At 35.6% G+C, this 24335-nt stretch overlaps 1 protein-coding gene across 1 annotated transcript; it reads left to right on the forward strand.

The window, feature by feature from the left end:
• The first annotated feature begins 4237 nt into the window (after positions 1–4237).
• LOC580939 (NADPH oxidase 5-like) lies at positions 4238–14192 on the forward strand. The gene is made up of 13 exons (XM_030989775.1): positions 4238–4248; positions 4766–4880; positions 5761–5911; positions 6523–6733; positions 7203–7357; positions 7726–7914; positions 8427–8540; positions 9038–9138; positions 10069–10201; positions 10980–11764; positions 12232–12438; positions 13149–13415; positions 13911–14192. Exons 1-13 carry the CDS (start codon positions 4238–4240, stop codon positions 14040–14042), a joined length of 2571 nt encoding a protein of 856 aa, XP_030845635.1. The 3' UTR covers positions 14043–14192.
• The last annotated feature ends 10143 nt before the right edge of the window (positions 14193–24335 follow it).

Raw genomic sequence — 24335 nt, forward strand, 5'->3', positions numbered from 1 at the left:
ATCTATAGATCTAAGTTCTAACCTAGACTATTTATATTTTTTGATCTTACTTTTTTAGTCTTACCTTTTATATCATCAGGATCATCCTTCATAAACTTGTAAATCAATGCAACAGGTCATAGAAAAAAATTGAAATTGAAACTCCAACTTGAACAATGTACATCTAGACTCGAGTCTACGTAGAACTTGAAGTAACTTAGAACTTGAACCAGCAAGGTAAAAATGTCTTTCCAAAGCGCATCTTCCAAACAGCGATAATGTACATGTAGAATAGTTTAAAACGCTGAAATAGTCAAATTCAAGTCATAGCCAAACATATGTACATGAAGATCTAGGCCTACACAAAGTCTTGTCTTGAACAGTCTTTAGACTATAGACCCTCTAAGGTTTGTTATAAATGTTCATCACACAATCGTGGATTTGAAAAGTATTTGAAGTCGTTGAAAGGTCCTGGTGTACCTTTTCCTGCCAAAATGCAAAAGATAGTTGTTTATGGGAATTCACATGAACGTCTACATTATTTGAGTCACGATCCGGAACTACTATTTATAGCGGCTGTCTTGTCGTGTGCATGGAATCGGCGCGATTAGGCCTGCTTGGGCCTGGTCCTGGACCAGGATCTGGAACCGATTGAGTTGCACTAGGTAAAAACGTAAAGTGATGTTTCTTTTCTCGTAGAGACGACTTCCAAGATGTGAGGACATTTGTTTCTGCTGCTCGTGGCTAGTGTTACAGTAATTCTTGAGTGATTGCTCACTGTGGTGACCACTCACTGATTGAATGTCTCGAGACTCGAAAACAGCTCTATCCAGAGTTGTGATGTATGTCGCTCTTAAGCAGTGGTTTGTGGTTTGTGTACAACTTAGAGCATCCAGCTTTCTGGGAAATTTGTTTCATCTTATTTCCCATTGTGATTTTGCCAACTGGAACATTGCAGTACCAGTTGTCACCATCTTCTGGCTTCTTTGCTTTTGGTTTCTGCCATAGAAAAGGGCAAACATATCAACTGGACACTTTGAACTTCCAGGTATTTCGTACATCACTCCGCTGTTCGACACCTCATCATCACAATCGAGCACCGACGAGTTTTGTATGATTTCCATGTCACTAGTTGAGATCGCGGGTTTGTGCTTAGTGGAGCCTTTGCCTTCCTTCTTGAGCATCACTATATAAGACGGCTTTAAACATTCTCACAGTGTGAGAATGTTGCCTTGTCACGGATATCAGAGTTACGCAAGTCCAAAAAGTGTCTCTGTACACCATACCTGATCACTTGCATGGTTTTCGTGCTATACCAAGATCCAGGTATTTTGGAGGAACCCCCCCCCCCCCCCCCGTAACCTTTGTGATTTTTTTTTATTTTTGATTTTTAATTACAAAAATTAAAAAAAAATTAAATTACCCCCCCCCCCCCCAACGGAACAAAATTTTAAATTTTCACATTTCGAGACCCCTCCCCCCTAAAAAAAAATATTTAAAAAAAAAAAAAAAAAAAAAAAAATCCCCTTTTTTCGAGGACAAATACAATTTTAAAAGAAAAAAAGTGAAGAAAAAAAATTGACAGAAAAGAAATATTTCGAGATAATTCGAGAAAAATAACATCCTTTAAAGGTACTATGTCCCATTTGCAGGCCCCAAAAAATGAAAAAGTTAAATTCCAACTGCATTTGAAAGATAATACTAATTTTGAACTTCCCTAAAAAAAGTGGGGCTTGAAAATGTCTTCAAGTGGGAAAATAGCGACTATTAGTTGTCAAATCGACTTCAGGGCTATAGAGCCCAAAAGTAATAGTCTTGATTTTCAGACACTTGTACCGAATGGTCATACGTTTTATGCTGCGCAAAGATTCAATCAGTCAATCTGGCCATCACAAGAAGTGGGTTATTGATGTAGAAAAATGCTCATGTACCCTTTACAACTCTTTTCATGTATGTTATTACCAATGAAGAAAAAAAGCCAGTCAGTCACTCAATAGTGTCTGACAGTGAAGTCTAGCACGTAAACGGGTTTCCTTGCATAATTTGAATATGAGGACACTGCTAACGTTTAAATTTCACAGATAGGGCATACATGACATATTCATAATTCCTGTAAAGTTCTACAGAATTTGAGGTTGGCTGCAAAGGGACATAGTACCTTTAAAAACAAATTCTTGTAAAAAAAAAAAAAAAAAATTGGGAAGAAAAAAAATGTGAACAAAATAATTTTAAGGGAAAATATTCGATTTTTTTTTAAATTAAAAGAGACCCTCGGTAATGGGGTTGTGTGTGTAATTGGTGGCATAAAGTCCTCAAGAGGGCGGCATAAGTACTGATTAAAATATATATTTATTTCACCAGCTGGTTAATATAACACCGGAAAGTGACCGGCCAGGAAAATAAAACAATTTGGTGTGGGCAGTGTGATCATCGTCATAATGAGGATTTTTGGAAGGCTTGATGTCGACTGTACATTTCGTTTATGTACTTAGGCTGATTTATTAATAATAATGATAATATTTAATTTTTATATAGCGCTTTATACAAATGTCTCTAAGCGCTTTACAAATATACTATTACCCCGGTCATTGGATTCAGTGCTTGCACGCACACATCCTTTTTGTGGATCCTTTTATAAGAACTAGGTATTATAATCAAATTATTGATCCATACGAACAAAAAATCCATCTAAGATTTGATTTGATTTGATTGTTTATGTTAATGAACATATACATCATCATCGTACATAATGTATACCCTCAATCGTAATTGCCTAATAGTTGAATACTTGTACGTACAGTCTTCTGCGTTCTGATTGGTTTAAACTAAACGCCCATTGAAGGCTGTATGGATGTATAGTTATACGAATTATGGCATGTAAAACGGTGTAAAGGGTGTGCGTGTGCTTGAGTATAAGGATTAGAGATCGACTGACATCGATTTTGTAGGTCACGAAGCCAATATATTCGACACCTGATAAGCATTTTAATCTTGTGCCAGCAAGCTTTATGAAATTGCAAAGATAGCTAACTTTCCTTCAAGCGTAACATATTGACAATAACCATATAACTGCTACCTGATTTACTTTTAATAGCATAAGCAGTGACCGTGGCTTTAATATATTTTCTTTGGGATAGGTCTCGCACAAAAAGCAAAAAAGGCTCAAAAACGGCAAAAGTATGGGTTCAAGTAAACAAGACTGATCTCCGGTCGATGAGTGTATGGATATGCGGCCTAGATATGCATTTCATTGTCATGACAGTGTCAATATAATATACACAAATAAACAGATAACAATCGTACAGTGGTAAGTCTACCGTAAAAAAAACTGGAACAAAAATGTACAAGCCACTTAGAAACAGGTAAAAATGTCCAAATAAATCAATTAACTACAATTTTGAGACTGAGAAACTTGAATTGAATGTTACGCCAATGTTAGTGCAAGCTTCCTGACGAACACAGTTATAATTGTTATGATGCAGGCCTATATCTTATTCAGCTGTCTATTACCGACGCTCACAACACATGCATTATTTATTCATTTATTTATTCAAGATTTCTTTTAACAGGGTAGTTGCATTCAGTTCCACTGGAAGCCAGTACATCTGCTTTTCAAGAAAGCCCTGCATAATACAATGACAGTATAAAAACATAAGTATAATAATACAATAATTACAAATTGTACATAGTATTTTACAAGTGAAATATCATATTTAACATATATCTTTTAAAAAATAAGACTATTTGAATCATACAATATTTATCATTAATTATCAAAACAAACAAAATACTGAATTATTACAGTAACAAAAGCACACCTAAAACAAAACACCTACAAAATATTAAAAAGAAAAATACAAAAAAACAAAAAACACACAATAAATAAAATAGAAACACTGAAATAATTCGAGAAGGAATAGAGTGTAGAAGGCATTTTGCACTTTTGAGATTTTACAAAGAAGGTGAAAGAGTTACAGTAATTGCATAAAAAGACGGCATTGCTTTTTGAACAAATGTAATGATGTGCATGACTGTACAGAAAGTGGGAGTTTGTTATACAACATCGGACCAGTAGGCAAAGCTACGTTTCCTATATTCAGTGATTGCCTGTGGGACAAACGAAGGACATTCACAAATCAAATTCACGTTTATATATTCTGTTTTCTTTTTTCTTACAGAAACCTATTGGGGTTCGGTTTGAAACGAGCAACTTGGTGACGACACGTATTCTGAATCGGATAATTTCAGCCAATGCGATATGGCAGGAATGTAGGTGTATATCCATTATAACAAAAGCCTAATAAGCCTACTGACCGTAACACTAACCATTTATAAGGAAATTCATATACCTCTTAAGCCCCTATCACATCATACTAGTTCTCACTACGTTCTGGAACCGTCCTAGAAAATTGTTAAGCGGGTTGGCGTCGGGATAGAATATGAAAACAATGTCTATAATACGATTTTAGTTCGGTCATTAACCGTCCTCAATTCGTCCATCTCGTCTGTATTTCGTCCACAGTCAGTTTATATCAAGTTCAGATCAACCAAATTTGCCATTTACAAGCAGTCCTCCGTCCGTGTTTCAACCTCTTTGTTAATAGTATATGAGAAACTTCTTCTATTCCATAAAGATCGTTTACAGCTTGAAAGGAGCTTAATCAATTCGTTATCTGTCTGAAGAAAATTCAAATGTTTGAACGTGATTGTACAACTACAAACTGAATTTGATACTAATGAAATAGATTATTTGTAAACAATATTTTATCTGTATATCTTGTTTTAGGCAAGAAAAGGATGAGAAATGGTTGGTGAAGTTGGAGAAGCACTTTCAAGAAGTTGCAGGAGATGATAACCTCATTGATTTGGACGAGTTCATAAATGCACTGAACGTGAAGAAGGTACGCAACATACAAGGCGCCACACCCATTAATTTGATTTAATTTGTGATGCAGCTAGCAACCACTTTGGAAATAATATACATATATATATATGTATATATGATTAGCATTGATTTATACAAACACAACTCACCTCCTCCCCAACACACGCATTCACCAATACATCATCTTCATACATAAGTCATAACACATCAATTTTATAATCAATGAATAAAATATTGTGCATGGATGGATCATCGTAAGCTTTATTAAAAGATGTTACAGACGTCCGGACGTCCAACAATATAAAAGTTATAGGTATGCAAAATATTAAATGATGCAAATTTATGCTGTGAGAGAAAGCGAAATTTCGATAACTATTTAGTGATTGATTAGATTTCTTGGATAAAAGTGATGCAAGTATTGAAGCTAGACGTTTATTTATTCCACATTTACATAAAAAGCAGTTGATGTTCATAAAAGCTGAAGAGAAGGTTTCAAAACAATAGAGGTGGATAAGATAGAAGCATAATAATTATTTGCTAAATTAATAGTTTAGAGGGAGAATCGATACGCTGTCAACATAAACATGTGAGGAGTTTCCGTTTCAGATTCAGTTTATTATTTATATTTCACATGAATTTCCCATTTTGTAATGGATTCACCGAATTAATGGTACAAATTAATATGAATTCTATTAAATGAATATCTTATACCAATTTGTTTGAATGCATTGAATTGAAAGAATGAACGTTAAAGAAGAGTGAAATATGGAGGTAACTATGATGAAAGCTATGCTTGTGAGTAACAGGCCCAACAGAGGAGCCCGCAGAGCCTGTATTTCATTAGGATCGAAGTGTTTTTATAATTAGAATCTGATTAATTGTTCTTGTCTATTTAGTCATTCTTTGCTGAGCGTTTCTTCGAACTAATTGACACGGATCAGTCAGGGAGTATCAGCTTGAAGGAACTGATCGGCGCTCTGCGGCTACTTGTCAATGGAACGGAACAAGAGAAACTTCACTTTCTCTTCCAGGTTTATGACGTAGATGGTAAGGTTGGAAAATCACAATAGCAGGATAACGGTAATTGCAGCGAAGTTTGGTAATACAAATAAAGATTAAACATGATGACGTTTATAGACGTTAAATTATGATGACATTTATAGATAGAAAAGAACGTCATAAATACACTGTTGGTCGTAAAGGTGGAATTATTTTTTGTACCACAATTTATAGAATGATTTTGACAATGATTTATTTGCTAATAGATCTAGATAATAGTATATATTCTCAGATATTATTTAATTTGCGAGTGTTTGTTTTGCGTTACTGCTAAAGCGTGTGTATGCTACTATGCTTATATCATAGGGGACCTACGTTCTTAAGTCATAACTGACAGTAATGGGGATTAATGCCTTACAAAAGGGCACTAATATAGCACATCGACACGGTTTTTATCAAAATGCAATAAATTATCAATAATTCATTGCATTTTCCACGGTCCCCAACAGGAAAAAATCCTCTCTGTGGCTATGCCTTGAACCATAATGCATCATGTTTGAATTATTTAATGTGATTTCTTTATTTTACAAGATACTATACAACAAATGATTTCACAGCAACAAAACTACGTCTTTGACGTTTCCGTTCAATCCTAACAGGTAGCGGATTTATCGACTTTGATGAGCTCAAGACGGTCCTTCGGTCTTGCACAGCTGAATCTGCAATGACCCTGTGCGACGAAACATTGACGGAGCTCACTGAAATTCTCTTCGACGATGCCGATGTCGATGGCGATGGTGAGGTCAGCTTTGAAGAGCTTTCTGAACAGCTACAGCGGTACCCTGGCATCACATCTAATCTTACAATCAGGTAGGATATAAAACCAGATCAATAAACTTGCTAAATGTTCTAAAATACTTCTATAATACACAAATCTATAATTGTTCAAATAAAATTTTGAGTCATGTTAAGCTAAATCTCAGCTTACGAGCATTTTACCGGATACCAGATGATATTTAAAGGTTAAGTTTAAATTAATGTTGATTTGATACTTTATCATTGACATGTTGAAGAGCGCCATCTGAATTAAAACTAGCTTTGCCTTTACAAGTTATGCGGCAGAAATGAACTTGCTGAAAAGTTGCAGTAGCAACGGAACTTGGGTTTTTGTGTAATTCCTTCCATGACTTCAATTCCTATTACAAACAATATTTACATTGAGTTATATTAATACGAAAGCATGATTACTCAAACTAATTTATTTTATCAGTGCGGCTGAGTGGCTGAACCCTAAAACAAAGAAACCTAAAAGTCAATCACACACATCGACACATTGTAGCTACAATACACTCCGCAATCACTTCTCCGTCATCATCTTCTGGATCGTCTTCGTGATGATCAACGCTGGGCTGGCAGCATGGGGTGCGTACGAAGGTTATCAAAGCGTCAGTGATGAGAGGCATCCAGCGGCAATATCCATCGCCAGAAGTGCAGGTATTTGATTTATTATCTCATTAGTTCTCTCTTCTGTTCTAGTCTTTCTGGCGCCCCTCGCTCTCTCCAAAAAGAAGATACGACGCGGTAAAAAAGCCGGTGCGCTTTTTTAAAACTGTATAAATGAATAGTAACTACTTGCGCGATTCTACCGAGCTCTGTACTACAAGATACAGAAATATGAAGTGCATTACAGGCACTACACATTAAGCCGTCTTTAAAAACAACAACGACGCGGTTTCGCCGCCTAATGTCTGAACGAGCCTTTATCATCCCACTCGACTTGCTGCACTGGAAATACTGCCTGATAACCATGTTGTTAAAAAAAAACAATACTTATACATAATTTTGCTAACATCAAACTACAGGTCGCTGTCTTAGTTTCGAATGCTGTTTTGTCCTGGTCCTGATGCTTCGGAAGCTGTTGACGATATTACGTAATACGTTCCTGATGTCGGTGCTCCCTCTCGATCAGCATGTCGTAATCCACAAGATTGTTGCCGTCTTCATTATCATCTTGTCTGTTATTCACACCGCCGGTCATATTGCAAACATCGGTGAGACAGTCATGAACACCTTTATAAATTAAGAAAACTTATTGAAGAAGAAATTGAATGAAGAAAGCTGAAATACACTTTCATTGTCTTGCCGTATTGTTTTATTGTGTAACGATCTCACATTTTGTGATAATTGTTAAACATTGATTTGCAAGTAAAATTTGTTTTCATCTTGTAAATTAAATTTAATTCAGCCCTGAGGCTGCCAGTTTCAGTATCTAAATAAACCATGAACCAACTCATGAATTTTGAGATTATTGTGTCTCATTGTTTGATAAGTTGGTAGGGGCAGCCTGTGTTAGAATTAGAGTAAATATTGACGAAGGGTTACGGTAAAGGTTTTCTGATACCAACTAACCAATGAGACCGAATGGACGTACATCAAAGCCAATAGAATACACGATCCTGTTCACAAATAAAATGGAACAACAAAAACTGATAATCTGCTTAAAGAGTTGCTCTTGAATCCCCCCTCTCGTAATTTGAAAGTATAATGTGTTTTTCACAAATAGGATTGATCTACCAGGTAGAGAATGTTAATGGCACAACAGCCGCATGGATTCTTGATGTCCTGGTCCGACCTTTTCCTGGTCTTGGCCTTGTTGAAGGATCTTGTATCATCACTGGTATTTTGATCATTATCGTACTCATCATTATGACGATCTGCTCATTACCCTTTATCAGGAGGAATGGATACTTCAAAGTGAGCTTTTAATCTTCTTTTAGTTCAAGTTTTTATAAATTAGACAATAGATTTTGATTGTCTCTTTACATGAATAACCGTATACAGTCAAAGTTAGTTTTATGTATTTGCCGATTGTCACCCATCTATACAATTATGACACTTCTGATATCTGTCGTGGAATTCCTTAGTTCTCACAGTGACTTCAAATAGCTGCCAGAATAAAAGTAGCAACGCTTGAGTTCTATTTTAAGATAACACAATACGCCGTCAATGTCTTAAAATGAAGAAATAATGACTTTTTGTGAGAGATTTACACTCTTGTGTTTTTTCCTCCCTCTCTCTCTCAGGTATTTTACTGGACACATCAATTGTGTATTGTGTTCTGGTGCTTGATTATCATACATTCTAAATACTTCTGGATATGGTTTATTGCACCAGGCATAATCTACCTTGCAGAACGCCTTCTACGTCTTCAGTTTTTTAGACGAGCACGATTTGGTAAAGTCTACATTCAAAAAGGATACGTGTTACCGGCTAATGTAAGTATAACAAAAAACAGCCATATTGTGGCAACATTACAGAAAATTTGATTTTCCGAAGTCGTGTATTTTGTGAGGTCATGTAGCAACCGAGCAAGAATTTGTTAACGTCTTGTAGTTTGAAACTGTCTATTTAAAGGGATGATTGAGTTTTGTTGCAGAGGGCGCTACACAACATAATTTTTTGTGAGAAAATTAAAAACGGATACTCTTTTCACACTGGTTTTGCTTAACCCCGTACTTTGCTTAGCCCCTAACTATCCTTAACCCCGGATTTTTTTGTTTTGGCTTTTCACACACGATGTTTTTAGTCCCGTACTAGCGCCTATTTCGGAATAAGAAAATCTCCGCTGTTCTCACTGCATTTCTTTTACCCCGGATATCGTGAATGTTATGATTGGACATACTTCGCATCTGGCCAGCTGCGATACGCTCCATTGCGTAGTACCGGACTATTTTTCGTTTGTGTTCTCATTCATTTGCTTAGCACCGCGATTGCGGGGTTAGCAGGAGTTAGCACCACAATTGCGGAGTTGGCCCTGTTAAATTTTAAAGTATATACAATTTAAACGACAAATTCATCTTTGTTTGATCAAAATTTGTGCAGAGACGGCTAAACCATCGATAAAAATAACGACTTCTATTATTTGTGGTGCCCCGCAAATATTCAATATTTTAACCAGCCGTTGAAAAATGAGTTGAGGGGGGGGGGGTAGTAGCCAGCCAAGCCCCCTCACCAGTATTCATGTGGTACAACTTCTCATCGTGCCTCAGGAATTCAACAAGAATACCAGATTAATACTTGATTCCTGCCATCAGACAGAGAACGAAAGCAATGGTAGACTTTATAATTTATAGATTCATCGACTTAAATCTATAGATTTGAAGACTTTAAAGAATAAGCTTCTTTTCTTGATGATTTTGTTACAGGTTGTACAACTTGTTATCCAGCGTCCCGCTAAATTCAAGTTTCACGCAGGCGAATACATCCATGTTAATATTCCATTCATAGCATCTCATGAGTGGCACCCTTTCACCATTAGCAGCGCACCAGAACAACAAGGTACATTTCTTCATCTTCTCTCTCTCTCTCTCTCTCCCTCTCTCACTCAATTTCTTCCTCTTCTATAATATATATATATATATATATATATAACCCTATTTTACTAAAGGCGTCATTAGAGGGACACTTGGAGTGACAAAATGAGTCATTAAGTAGACATTGTCATTAGGAGGACAATTTGGTGTCCTCTTAACGTGTTATTTCTCATAGAAGGCCCAATTTTGTTTATATAGCTCTCTCTATATATGTAATGTTACTAAAGGCGTCATTGGAGGGACATTTGTAGTGAAAAATGAGTCATTAAGTAGACATTAGGGTTAGGGCTAGGGTTAGGTTTAGGTTTAGGGTTAGGGTTAGGTTTTAGAGTTAGGGTTAGGGTTAGGGTTAGGATTTTTATGATGTCCACTTAATGTACCATGTAGGGTTATATATATCTGTTATCAATTCCGTTCTTGTGTTTTTTTCCTTCCTTTTTTCTTCGTTGTCTTGTTTTCTTTTTATGCCAGGGGAGTGTACACAGTTGGCACATTGCCATGGAAGAGCCACTGAATGATGTGTATTGCATTTAGTGGTCTTGATGGCTTTGTGCTAAACCAATCGGACCATTTTAGCTATTTCGTATTCTTCTGTCGTATCTTTTTTTGTCTGATATTTAAACTTGAATATTGTCTAATTATATACGGATTTCTTGTGTACTTATATTGTTTCAAACAAATGAACTAAGCTTGGGGTATAGGCACAACTAACAGTTCCATATATGGCATTGTTTATATCACAGAATACTTGACTCTTCACATAAGATGTGTGGGACATTGGACAAAGCGACTCTACGATGTCGTCAGAGAACGTGAGCTTACTCTTCTTGAACACGAAAATGCAGGCTTTGGCGAGATCGACAAAGACCACGACGTACCTTTAGAGGTCATCGTTGATGTAAGTTCTACCAAGAGTACACCCGCCGTGGAGTCTAACGGCCAGCAGAGTATCATCTCGGATACACATATTAATAGGAATGGACGTAGATCTTCACAAACATACGGCAAAAGAAGGAGAACCGCAAGTGGTGCAATCAACTCAGGCTTCGAGCCAGAATTACCAAACGGTGACAAAGATGGAACCAAGACCGTAACAGAGGGCAAACCATATAACACTGGTCAGAACGATAATGAATCAGTTACACAGAAAGTGAATGCAGCACAATTAAGTCTTCCACGTAAAGCTGATCACCCATCTGCTTCCCAAGGTGATTGCCAACCGATGTCTTACAAAGAGCTGGGCGAAGTATCTATGACTTTAGAGGTCAATGGCGACAGTTTCAAAATGAAATCGTTGAACTCACGCCAAAGCATTGATGTACAGGAGGCACCTCGAGGGAGTACCACCAAAAGACAATCACTGAGGGTTAGACAGTCCCTAGTTGGTCGGGAAAAGAGAAGTGTCTGTGGAAAGCCGAACGGCGATGTTAACAGGAAGATGAGTTTAGTGACGTTAAGAAGGAACGGTGCCCGACATTCGTTGGATCTGTCAAAGGATTTAGGCGGTAGACCTCACACTGGATTGGAAGTAAGTGCAGGCCTACCAACATATTCACTGTTAAAATCGAAGAACCATTAATGATAAATGTTGACACATGGCAACTAGTAAATGGTAAATGCGTAATTAAGATGCGATGTTCACTGTAGATCGATGAGCATGTTAACAGCGATGGGTGATGTCATCATCAACGTCAGTTGATACTTGCAAAAGGCATTCAACCTTGCTTGATTATTTCAAAATTCAATCATTCCATTTCCGCTTTTACCGTAAAACATCAACAACAAAAACAGATTAAGGGTGACAAGGTCATATACAAGGTTATCAAATCACAACAGATGAATTTCTTATACAAATTAATTATGATAATTATCACACAATTAGAAAGTACCTTGAAGCTTCGTCGACTCAACACTCAATACCACTTTGAATGCTTTACAAGAACGTACGAATGGCATAATCATGATTTGTTTTTATTATCACCCTGTTCCACCCAGGTTATATTAGATGGTCCGTATGGAGCACCTGCGCAGCATATCATGGAGGCTGAACATGCCGTACTCATCGGGGCAGGAATAGGCATCACACCGTTTGCCTCGATCTTGCAAAGCATAAACGAGAGATATAAGGCGGCCAGGAAGCACTGTCCAAACTGCAATCATACTTGGGTGACTGATTCATCATCTATTCTGAAAACGAAGAAGGTAGAAAAGCAACACAATTTACATTCATATCATTATATGAAATTATTTAATTTAGCACTAAACATGTAAACAACAGACGGGGTCTGAATCTGAAACTGAAGGGGAAGATGTAACACGACTGATGATTATAAATATATACATGTCGGCGTAGGCCTACTATCAATTAAATCAGGGGCGGATCTACGGGGGGGGGGGTTATGGGGCTTAAGGAGGGCTGCCAAGCAACAACAACAAATCGCCTCGCCGCTAAGCGGCTCGGACATCGGACTTCGCGGCTCGTGGACGATGCTCAGCATCGTCATTGAGTCATACGTCTACCCTCCCCCCTTAGCAAAAATCTAGATCCGCCCGTGATCTTTAATCTGATTCAGAAAGGAGTGATATTGGTTTAAGAATGTAGTTATTGATACTTGAACAGACTTTGGAAACTTATCTCAACAATATGAATTGCGCTTTCTTCATTCTCCGGCGTCAAGTCTGACCAACAGTTTAGACATAAACTGATACGGAATAATGTAGAGAAACGATACAAAAAGAGAAAAGTTCAGTGATGTTGTGATGACAATGCTTAATGGCGAGGATGATTACTAAAATTATGGTAATAAGTATGCATGTACCCATTAATATATAAGATATATTCATCTTAGTGACAATCAAGATGATGGAATGATTATCTTTCACTCCCTTCTTAATTCCTTTTTTTTTCTAAGGTGGACTTTGTTTGGATCAATCGAGATCAACATTCCTTCGAGTGGTTTATCAGCCTCATCAGCGCCATCGAGTTGGAACAGGCTGAGATACCCGCAGCAGGTCGCTTTCTCGACATCCATCTCTATATGACATCAGCTCTCTCACCCAGTGACATGAAGGCCATCGGACTCCACGTCGCTCTCGATCTCATCCACAAGAAGAAAAAGCGAGATACAATCACGGGCTTGAAGACGAGGACCCAGGCTGGAAGGCCGGATTGGGACGAGGTAGGCCATGTTGTCCACATGATCTTGCAATCATGTAGATCTGTCCCTTTCTGTCGTCCTCCTTTCACATTTTCCTGATAAATTAAAACAATGTTTATTTCTCTTTCTCCTCCCACCCACCCACATACTCTCTGTCTATTTTCGTCCCTGTCCCTGCTCTTTTTTCCTATCTGGGCACCATCCTCTTAGAATTTGTTTTCCTTCTCAATTTGCTCTTAATTCAATCATCCTTCTTTTAAGGTTCCATATCAGCATGTAATCTCGAATTCAATATCACTGGTTTAGTTCGGCACCCCTTTTCTGTTTCTTTACCGGCAAGAGGTTGCAATGATTTTAATACTGTTGTATGGCCTTTAATCAGGAACTTAATGGAACATAGCTTTGCTGATCATTTTTGTTATTTTGTGTAAATTAATAAATGGAAGCTTTATTATAACCGGGAAACATAAATAATGAATGTCTTTCGCTCCTTTCTCATTTACGTGATCACATTAGGTTTTCCAAAACCTGAAACAGCAGCACAAAGGCAAGATCACTGTGTTCTTCTGTGGCTCTCCTGCTCTAGGAAAGATCCTCTCAACCAAATGCTTACAGTACCAAATGGAATTCAGAAAGGAGAACTTCTAAGACCATGAAGACATCGTGTTTTCAATAATTGACCAAACACAAAGTAATCTAACTTTCTAAACATATGACATGGAAAGTGGAGCAGATACTAAAATGGGCAATTCCGCACACCGTGTCCCATTCTGCACAAGATTCATTAATTTCATCTAAAGGTGAATATAACTTCATGTGACTATAGACTTATGATTCGTGATCTTTATTACTGAGATTAGTGCAGACACTTGAATTCAAATACATATTTAAATTTCCAAATATAAAAACACTTTTTACTTCTTCTGTTATGGTCAGATGGTTGGGAAAGCCAATAATAACTTCAGTCAAACTTGATATTGTATTTGGGAGGATATTTTGAACATAAGAGAATCAGATTTTGGGGTGTGTATATATCTATCTTTAAGTAATGTAACTATCTTTAAGTAATGTATCTATCTTTAAGTAATATATATAAATATATATATCTATAAGTAATATATCTATCTTTGAGTAATGTATTTACCTATAAGTAATATATCTATCTATAAGCAATGTATTTATCTTAATGAAACCATAGAAGGAGAAAGATGGTGCCTTATTTTATTCAGAATACCAGTGCATCTCGATATTTTACCAATTACATAATTTTTACGTGCATCCCACTTCATTTCCAAGGAAATTATCAACTTAAATTAAGTAGAATTTACTTTATATATAAAGGTATACCCTTATATAAAGTAAATTCTACTTAATTTAAGTTGATAGGTAAATCTAATATATATTTTCTATTTTTATTATTGAATATAAAGGATGTAGTTTTATTCTTATTGATTATCAGTAATTGGCTTTAAACCAGTTGGTAAGTTAGAACTCATCGTTCTGCATACATTGTACATACAAACAAAATGATTACCATATACTTGATAATCAAGTAAACTTTAAAACCATTTGCGCATGTTTAGTGGAAAGCCCCGGAAACCATGATATTTCGGTTTATGTAAGAGTATATTGTGATCCACAATATCGAAAGCCTTGGACAGGTTTTGAAATATTCCTACCTTTATGTATTTGAACTAAAAGAAGAAACAACATTACCCTGCGAATCCATCAACGAAAGAACAGTTGAGTGATCGGAACATAGATATGTAAATAGGAATATAACTGATTCTGTACATATATGTACAGGATCAGCCCTAAAACAATTGCCTAAAAAGTATTTTTTTTAAAGCAATTGTTTTAGGGCTGGTAGAATTGAGGTAGGCCTATAGTTTGCAACTACGTGATGGTCATTTGTATGATCAAGGGTGATTTGGGCTATCTTTAATTATCATGAACTATACCTGTTATTAATAGCTGATTGAATATGTACGTTACAGGATTAACAATGGAATATATTATTCTTTTCAAAACTTCGGAGCTGATTTGTTATTGTGCAGTGATATACTTGTTTCTATAATTTCAGTTATATGATAGGCTCATACTGTTGTGTATCATCAATTTGTTTGCTATCACGAAAACACATTTAAGATGAATTCGTTAGGACCTGCTTATAAATAGTCCATCACAGACCATGCACCACTTGGAGGTGACACATTAGCATGCGATTATTTGCATATGATTTACTTATATTATTTTATAAAATATTTTAAGGACAATATATCGGTGCATCTTGGGTATGTCACCTGTTTTGTATACACGACAGTATGTTCACTTATATTATAGTAATAATAAATATGGCTTATGAATCGCTCATGTTCATCACGCCGTCACACTCCAACATTATCATCCTAGTTTCAGCCGAGCTGCCAAATCAAGAGCTCTGGAATAGCGTGTACCTATTCAGTAGTTGGAAGTGTCAAACAGGAATACATGTCTTGCCAAAGGACGATAGTACCGGGCTGGGGTTCGAACCATCAAGCTTTTGACTGTAAAGTCAAGTGAATCAACCACTATACAATGAAATCTTCACATTGTTTAATTTTCAACTGCTTGAACTACTTTTCATACGCCTTATCAACAGAACGAAAAAGGATGGAAGTTGGATTGATTTTCTCCGTTTTAAAACGTACTGTTAATTCATTGCTTCTCAGATTCATGCAACATAATCCCGTAAAGTGAAATAAGTTTACCTTCTTTCCTTTTATCATGTGACCAATTTTAAGTATGTTTTATTCTTCCAAAGTTTGAAAAACTTGTACACATTTTCCACTTTTACTAGAGTGTTTATGCTAATATTTCATCAGGTTTAACGATTATGGAAATGCTTGATCAATGCTCTATACTCTAGAGATTGACGATGGTTTCATCGTAACGCTCAAATTTGGATTACACATAATATATTATAGAAATTATATAACTACGACACTCATAAGTTTGGTAAGCAACGTATTTGAACAGAAAGTGCTGGCTAGCAGCCCAGTGCATGTTTAAACACAGATGCATCTCCGACAGCTGTATACTAGTTGAATGTTTATATCATATCACGGTAACAAATTAACATTTTATACTTGAATTATGCATGTGTGTGTGTAACATTGATTGTTTAATTATGTTAAAATGTACAAATACAAGTTATTTGCCAACACCCGTTTATTGAAAGCAAAAATCCCTTCAAGCTGCAAAATCACTTTTATTTGCTATATTACTTTGCCAACATATAACAATTCATGGCTTGTGTAAACCAAGTATGAAAAATGGCCTTTCACTCTATTGCCAAAGAAGTGGTTGTGTAAAAATAAAATATTCCAACTAAACCTGAACACCACATGATAACGAATCATCATCTATAATTTTTATCGTAGGCCTTCTATTTGGGATTAGATAACAACTCGAATAATCATTTTATCTAATTATTGGTTTTATCTCTCACCTTTATATGTGGATTGCAACCTTTGTCCATCTGTTCTAGTTCTGATCTACCCATTATGCACTCTTGATTGGCACCTTACCAAGTTTCAAAATTTGGCTCTAAATTGATCTTGTTTCCCTATCGTTGTACATCGTTTGATAATGTATTCAGTAAAATCTGACTGACGTTCAAGTATACACACAATGATATTATCATGATTATTCTGAAATGAAATTTACAATATATGTTGTGCATCTCTTTTAATGAATGATATATTTGAATACCTCCTGGCATATCAATTCAAAATACATGTACTTCTGCATTTAACGTACAATGTGTCCCATGTAATGCTGGCTATTATTTGCTTGCTGTAAAAGAATGCTCATTCTTGGAAAGGATTTAACCAGCCACGCGAAAAGTCCCTTTCTCACCCCCCCCCTCTTCCCTTGAAAAATCACAATGTTCAACGAAAACAAATGTATTTGTATTTGTTTACGTGGCGTCATTTCGATCGCGTTGCCATAGTACATTTGCACGATGTCTATCTTTTATACACGGAAAACGCTTTTTAGGAAATTAACAAATTTACTGAAATCATAGCTACACTGCCTATTATTTCCTCTAATCCATTACAGTTCTCATACTCTCGCTCTCGCTTTCACTCTCGCTCTCGTTCTCTCTCTCTCTCTCTCTCTCCCTCTCTCTTTTTCTCAAGTTCTAGTAAATGAAAGATAACCGCTAGTGTCATTGTTCTACTGTTTCCAATAATTGCTGGATAAAAATCTAAGGGACCGTAAAATTGTAAACGTGTCTCGCTGTATAATGTTTCTTTAAATCACTAGCACCAAGTCCGGGCTCCAAGTCCTGTTATGACCTTTTACGACACTCACAAACACACACACACACGCACAGACGCACAGACGCGCACACCCACACACACCCATACGTACGCGCGCACACACACACACACGCACACGCATGAGCTCACACACAAACACAAATATGCCTACTACACAGGGGCATTTGAATAGGCCTATGTATACATTAATATGTATCTGTATTTATTTTTATACGATTAACATCACAAGCAGTAACAAGACTGATTACAAATATGTTAACATTCCAAATATAATAGTATATCATTACACGTACTTAAAGCCAAAGGGAAAAAAGAAGAAAAGTAATGAAATATAATTGAATCCCCATGTCCTCATCAATAATAGTTGAGCCTCAAATTTAATATTTGGTTAAAGAAATGACATCACATTGATTTCGTGAAAGTTGTGACAATTTAAATGTAAATAAAAAGGACATTAAAGGTGGGAATACAAAGAAATGTTAACCTGTCAAGAGAAATAAGATGTTTGACATAAGACCACGACAGAATATATATTTCAGGACTAAATGAAATGAAGAAGAAGTATATACCATTAAGAATGCACAACCGCAGAAACACTACAGAATATATAGTTCAGGACTAAATGAAATGAAGAAGAAGTATATTACCATTAAGAATGCACAACTGCAGAACAATATACAAGAATAAAAAGTCAATTGTGGCTGACCACCGATACAACACAACACCAATTATCAGAAGATCTAAAAATGCAAAGGCTGAAAAGTTCGAAAGATTACAACTACGAAAAAGTCTTATTTAACAAAGTTTCAACAGTACAGGAGCATCATACTAAAATAATTAATGTTTAATCTATTTTATTTCGTATTGAATTAATGCTTGACTTCGTAACAAACGTCAATTCTTTGAATAACAAATAATGGTCGCCATAACCACAATCTTTCTTTCTACTATAATCAATGTTTTTACAGGTGAGAAAGAAAATACAAGATTATGGAAATACTATGGTATATCATTACACGTACTTAAAGCTATAAGAAAAAAACGAAAAAGTAATGAAATATAATTGAATCCCCATGTCCTCATCAATAATAGTTGAACCTCAAATTTAATATTTGGTTAAAGAAATCACATCACATTGATTTCGTGAAAGTTGTGACAATTTAAATGTAAATAAAAGGACATTAAAGGTGGGAATACAAAGAAATGCTAACCTGTCAAGAGAAATAAGATGTTTGACATGAAAGCACAACAAAATATATATTTCAGGACTAAATGAAACGAAGAAGAAGTATATACCATTAAGAATGCACAAATGCAGAACATTATACAAGAATAAAAAATCAATTGTGGCTGACCACCGATACAACACAACACCAATTATCAGAAGATCTAAAAATGCAAAGGCTGAAAAGTTCGAAAGATTACAACTACGAAAAAGTCATATTTAACAAAGTTTCAACAGTACAGGAGCATCATACTAAAATAATTAATGTTTAATCTATTTTATTTCGTATTGAATGAATGCTTGACTTCGTAACAAACGTCAATTCTTTGAATAACAAATAATGGTCGCCGTAACCACAATCTTTCTTTCTACTATAATCAATGTTTTTACAGGTGAGAACAAAAATACAACATTATGGAAAGAGTTTACTAGATTTAAGACGAAAACATTAAAAAAAAATGGATTTAAATCTAAACGAACACCCTTACTCAATCACGCTATCAGGTATGTAGGTACATATTAGAAACGATACAGAATGTTATCAACAGAATATTATCAAAAGCAATGGCATGATCGACTTGTAAATAAAGATATAGCAAAAACATTTTTGTTTTTTAAGACAAACAGTAAAACGTGAAAATGAGAAAATGTTATGTAACTATATATACAGGAATATACGTACAGATAGGTTTAAGGCACGCCTGCATTGAGTTTTTGAACTATTTACAGACAACATTAATACAATAAATGGAGTAACATAGTTTGGAGTGTATCATGCACTTTAAGCAATGGAACTCGTCCATCGTGAGAAACAGTAGACCCAGGACACTGGGGCACTATTAACTCTATTGACCAGTCTGAAGGCACAAATCCCAATTAATCAACTTTATCGAAATCGTTAAGCTAGATTTTAATAGCTCATTCAAAATCAAATTTATACCAGGTTTTTGTTATTCTTCAACCTCTTGATTTGCTTCAGAACATATTCTTCTTGAACTTCTCTTTTCAGCTCATCATTAATGACTTCAACATTATTATTATCATTATTATTATTTTATTAGGAATGCCTTCATATACAAGTTTAGGTTTCGTATTTAAACACACAAACATTTATTATCCTAGATACGTAGAATAGTATGTAACTCAAGTATATACCTGTATTCAATGATTATTCACATATATACATGTATATATATTTAAACATTTTTATTTATTAAGATACTGTAGTTTAAAGGTGCCAGACATGATTATCATTTTATGCTATTTTCTGGTCCCGTTTATCCATCGAAGATCTTTGCTAAACACGCATTTATTATTGTTATTATTATAACATTAATGCATTTGAACGTTTGGATAATAAGACCTCAACACAACTCAACTCAACTCAACACTTTCTGTATGGTCAGTACCTTGAACGTGTGTAACAAAGGCATCTAATAATAATAATAATAATAGTGGCTACTTGTATAGCGCACAGGTCCACCTTTCGGTGCTCATGGCGCTTAGAAAAGAGTACATGTAACAGGCATAAGAAAGAAAAAACAAACCGAAAAACAAATTCGGAATTCTCCTAGACATAGTAAATTAAAATATTGCAATAATTACAACGAAAGAAACAAATAGGTTTTTAGTTGTAATTTGAATGTTTCTGTCGATGACAGTTGACGTAATTTTAGAGGGAGCTTATTCCACAGTTTTGGACCCATGGCTGAGAAAGCCCGTTCCCCCCAAGCATGCTTTATTCTGGGTGTATTAAGTAATAGTGTGTCTGATGAGGAGCGAAGACTTCGTGTGGGGTTGTATTTTGAAACAGAGTTGCTCAGGTATGCAGGGGAAGAAAGAGAGTAAACTGAATGATGTACAAGTAACATAATTAACATACTCTTTTACCTAATTACTTTTCAAGTGCTTAGCAGAAATATTAAAATGTAATTCCAAAACGGTAGCTTACGAACAAACACATTTTCTACCTAGCGTTCTTACTATACAAATACCAAAATAAATATTATGTGACGTTATAGGAGGGAGGCGCGATAGCTCAATCGGTAGAGCAGTGGTCTCGTAATCCGGTGACCCGGCTTCGAACCAAGGTGGTGCGCTAGTGCCCTTTGGTAAGGCATTAATCCTCATTACCAGGTCTTTAGGAGAGGACCTAAAACCGTAGGTCCTCTGGTTGCTTACTAACAAGCATTTAAGCTTTTTTAGCAGTAAGGTAAACAAAAAACACTACTACTACACTATTACATAATAATAATAATTTAACTTTTCTTGATTATACATAAAATACCATCTCACCATCTCTACAAACAATATAATTTGTTCGTCTAATAATCGATGAAAGATGTCAGGGGAACTGTTAATCTTATGCCCATGTTTACAGTCGGGAAATCTTAGTTGTACGTATTATGTGTTTTTCGTTATCATGTTGCAATATAGTTTTGAATTCGCGAATGGCGGTAGGCCTTTGCTTGATCACGTCACCATCGCCAAGTCGAATGACAGATCAATCTATTCCCTCGCAAAATATCTTCACAAGATTCTTAACTTATTAGGTGTTATTTACATAGAGAATATCATCATTTTCAACAAGTCTATAAACATTACATGTAGTCAATAATAATTTAAATCGTATTATACCTCTTTAACCGATACAGGCAATCGTGTTGCTTGCAGGTAAACCATGTGACTAGCTTTATACACATACATCTGCAACTATTAACGAGACTTTGTTTTCTTTTGTTCACCTAATTCTATCTGTGAAATAATATGCTGGTATATTTCATGTATAAAAACGACATTTACAATATGAGAGGAAAAGCTGGTGATTTATATACGTGTACAGAGATATATACATTTAATGTCAGTGTATTTTTACAGTATATACATATAACTTATTTATATATCATAATTTATATAAATATAATTTATTTATATATATAGATTATTGTGCTAAAGACAGGAAAATATCTACATGATATGATATGATATATTATAGAACCTGCATGTTTAAGATTGATAGATATAGCAACTTCATAACACAGATGTCAATATGCACATGTTAACGGAATCGGAAAAGATTGTGCGGTACGTATGATAAGCAAATATACAACGGCGAAGCCCCAGATTTGTCAAATGGTGAAATCATACGTCCGTAACCTTGTTACAAATAAGCTTGTGATATTATAAACAAATTTACAGAAAAATTACATTAAAGACTATCATGAGTTTAAAGTATTACAACATTAACAAAATAACCAATAGTACAACTGTTAGTTACATCATAAGAACCTAGGATTTGTCCAGATTTGTCCCTCTCTCTCACATGGTGCATCCGCAAGCCTAATGTATAACAACAAAATAGTGTTTTAATCTATTTAAAGTATAACACATGTTTACAACTTGTACAATACCCATCTGAATGTTTATCATGAGTTTGTTTAAAGTTGATTACTTAGCTCATGTCATTTCGGGGTTTTCACATTCAGGTAAGTGAACAGCAAAAATATCATAATAATAATAATAATATCAATAATAATGGGTTCTTGTATAGCGCTCATGTCTGTCAGACTTGGACACTCCTGGCACTCCCAATTATTACCCTGGCGTTAGCACGGCTGCCATTACGGCGCTCTAGCATTTCAAGGAATTAATTCCTGCCAGGTACCCATTTACATCACCTGGGTTGAGTGTGGCAAATGTAGATCAATGTCTTGCCAAAGGACATTAGTGCCGCGGCGGGAATCGAACCGCGGACCTTGTGATCGACATCCCGGTGACATATCCACTCGACCATGACACCTCTACATATACGGTTCATGACAATACGTTTTCCAAATATTTCGTTTTACTAAACGAAGTATGACTTTGGTCTTGCAGAAACTTAATCAATATTTATATCCAGAGCAAATATACAATTTCCACTCACAAACTAACTTTGACAGAGGAGGTATATTCCCTGTTTGTTGACATATTTACGTAGTGAGAACAGACCTTCTCAACGTTTGTTACTCTTTGTGACCTTTTCTCTTTTTCACATTTTCTCTGTATCCTAAAATATAATACATATTTCCTGTCTGAATACAATAAAAAGAGCTGGAGGAAAGGCTTGTTATTTATTTACACGGGAATAAATATAGGAATTATGAAGCGTATGTGTGTTGTGGTCTTGTGGATATCCTGGCGTCTTGATTATTTGTACAGCTTCTGAACTGAGAAAAATATATGATAATCGTTCAGATTTTCACGAAGATTCAGTTATAGTCACGCGATTTCAATCCTTTGAAATCGACCCCTCTGCTGAAATTATGCTGGAGAAATATTTACATATGGTAAAAGGTATAACACCGTAGAAAAAACCCTGTAAGTTAAATAACTTCGAATGACAGAAAACATGATAACAAATATAACACCTGTTATAACTTCGTATACAATATAAAAATTCCAAGGGATAGTAATAATAATAATACTATATTACATTTATATATCACTTATTACAAAGTTTCTAAGCGCTTAACAAAAATAAAATTAAAGTTATGTTAACCTACAAATTACAACAATATAATACATGATACATAATTATAATAACAAATTCCTAATAACAATCATCATATACTAATAGTTAATATTTACATAACGCTTTATAGTTTAACAAACAAAATATGATTACATTACATTAAATATTGAACAGATAAGTCTTAAGTCTACTCTTGAATGTTTCTAACTTTGGGGACTCGCGTATTTTTATGGGGAAGATTGTTCCAAAGTTGAGGGGGGCACAAACAGAAAAGGCACGATTGTCATAGCGGGTGTGGGTGCGAGGGCCTGGGGCTAGATGAAGATGTGATGTAGATGATGATCGGAGACGGATAGATGAAATACGAGTTTTAGGAGTGATGAGTGCCGAGAGATATGAGGGAGCAAGTTTGTGAAAGGCCTTGTATGTCAGCATGAGAATCTTGAATTTGATACGCTGTTGGAGGGGGAGCCAGTGTAGAGAACGAATGATCGGTGTGATGTGTTCATGCTTTCTTGTACGTGTGATGAGGCGTGCTGATGTGTTCTGAATATGTTGAAGAGGGGCTAAATGAGAGCTCGGGAGATTGATTAATAGTCCATTGCAGTAATCAAGGTGGAAAGTTACAAAGGCATTAACAAGACGATGAGTAAAACTTTGATCCAGAAATTTTCGCAGTTTAATAGGATTGGCGTTACTTTGTATTTATGAAAACATACAACACGAATCATCATCAAAATCATTCATTAAAGTCAGCATTTTCCCTCTACCGAGGGGTTAATTACTTTCTTGCAATGATGACACTCTCTCTGTCCACTTCTTCTAGTCTCGAATGACAGAAATAATACTAAATTATATCAACGCCCCCCCCCCCT

The sequence above is a fragment of the Strongylocentrotus purpuratus genome, unplaced genomic scaffold (assembly GCF_000002235.5).
Source record: "Strongylocentrotus purpuratus isolate Spur 01 unplaced genomic scaffold, Spur_5.0 spur5_contig_843, whole genome shotgun sequence".
In the NCBI taxonomy this organism is placed as follows: domain Eukaryota; kingdom Metazoa; phylum Echinodermata; class Echinoidea; order Camarodonta; family Strongylocentrotidae; genus Strongylocentrotus; species Strongylocentrotus purpuratus.

Bases quoted from the DNA above. Each gene is read 5' to 3' on its own strand.
- LOC580939 (XM_030989775.1), top strand. The intron at 4,881-5,760 runs GTACGCAACATA...TTGTCTATTTAG, and splicing joins ATGCACTGAACGTGAAGAAG to TCATTCTTTGCTGAGCGTTT. The intron at 6,734-7,202 runs GTAGGATATAAA...GACACATTGTAG, and splicing joins ACATCTAATCTTACAATCAG to CTACAATACACTCCGCAATC.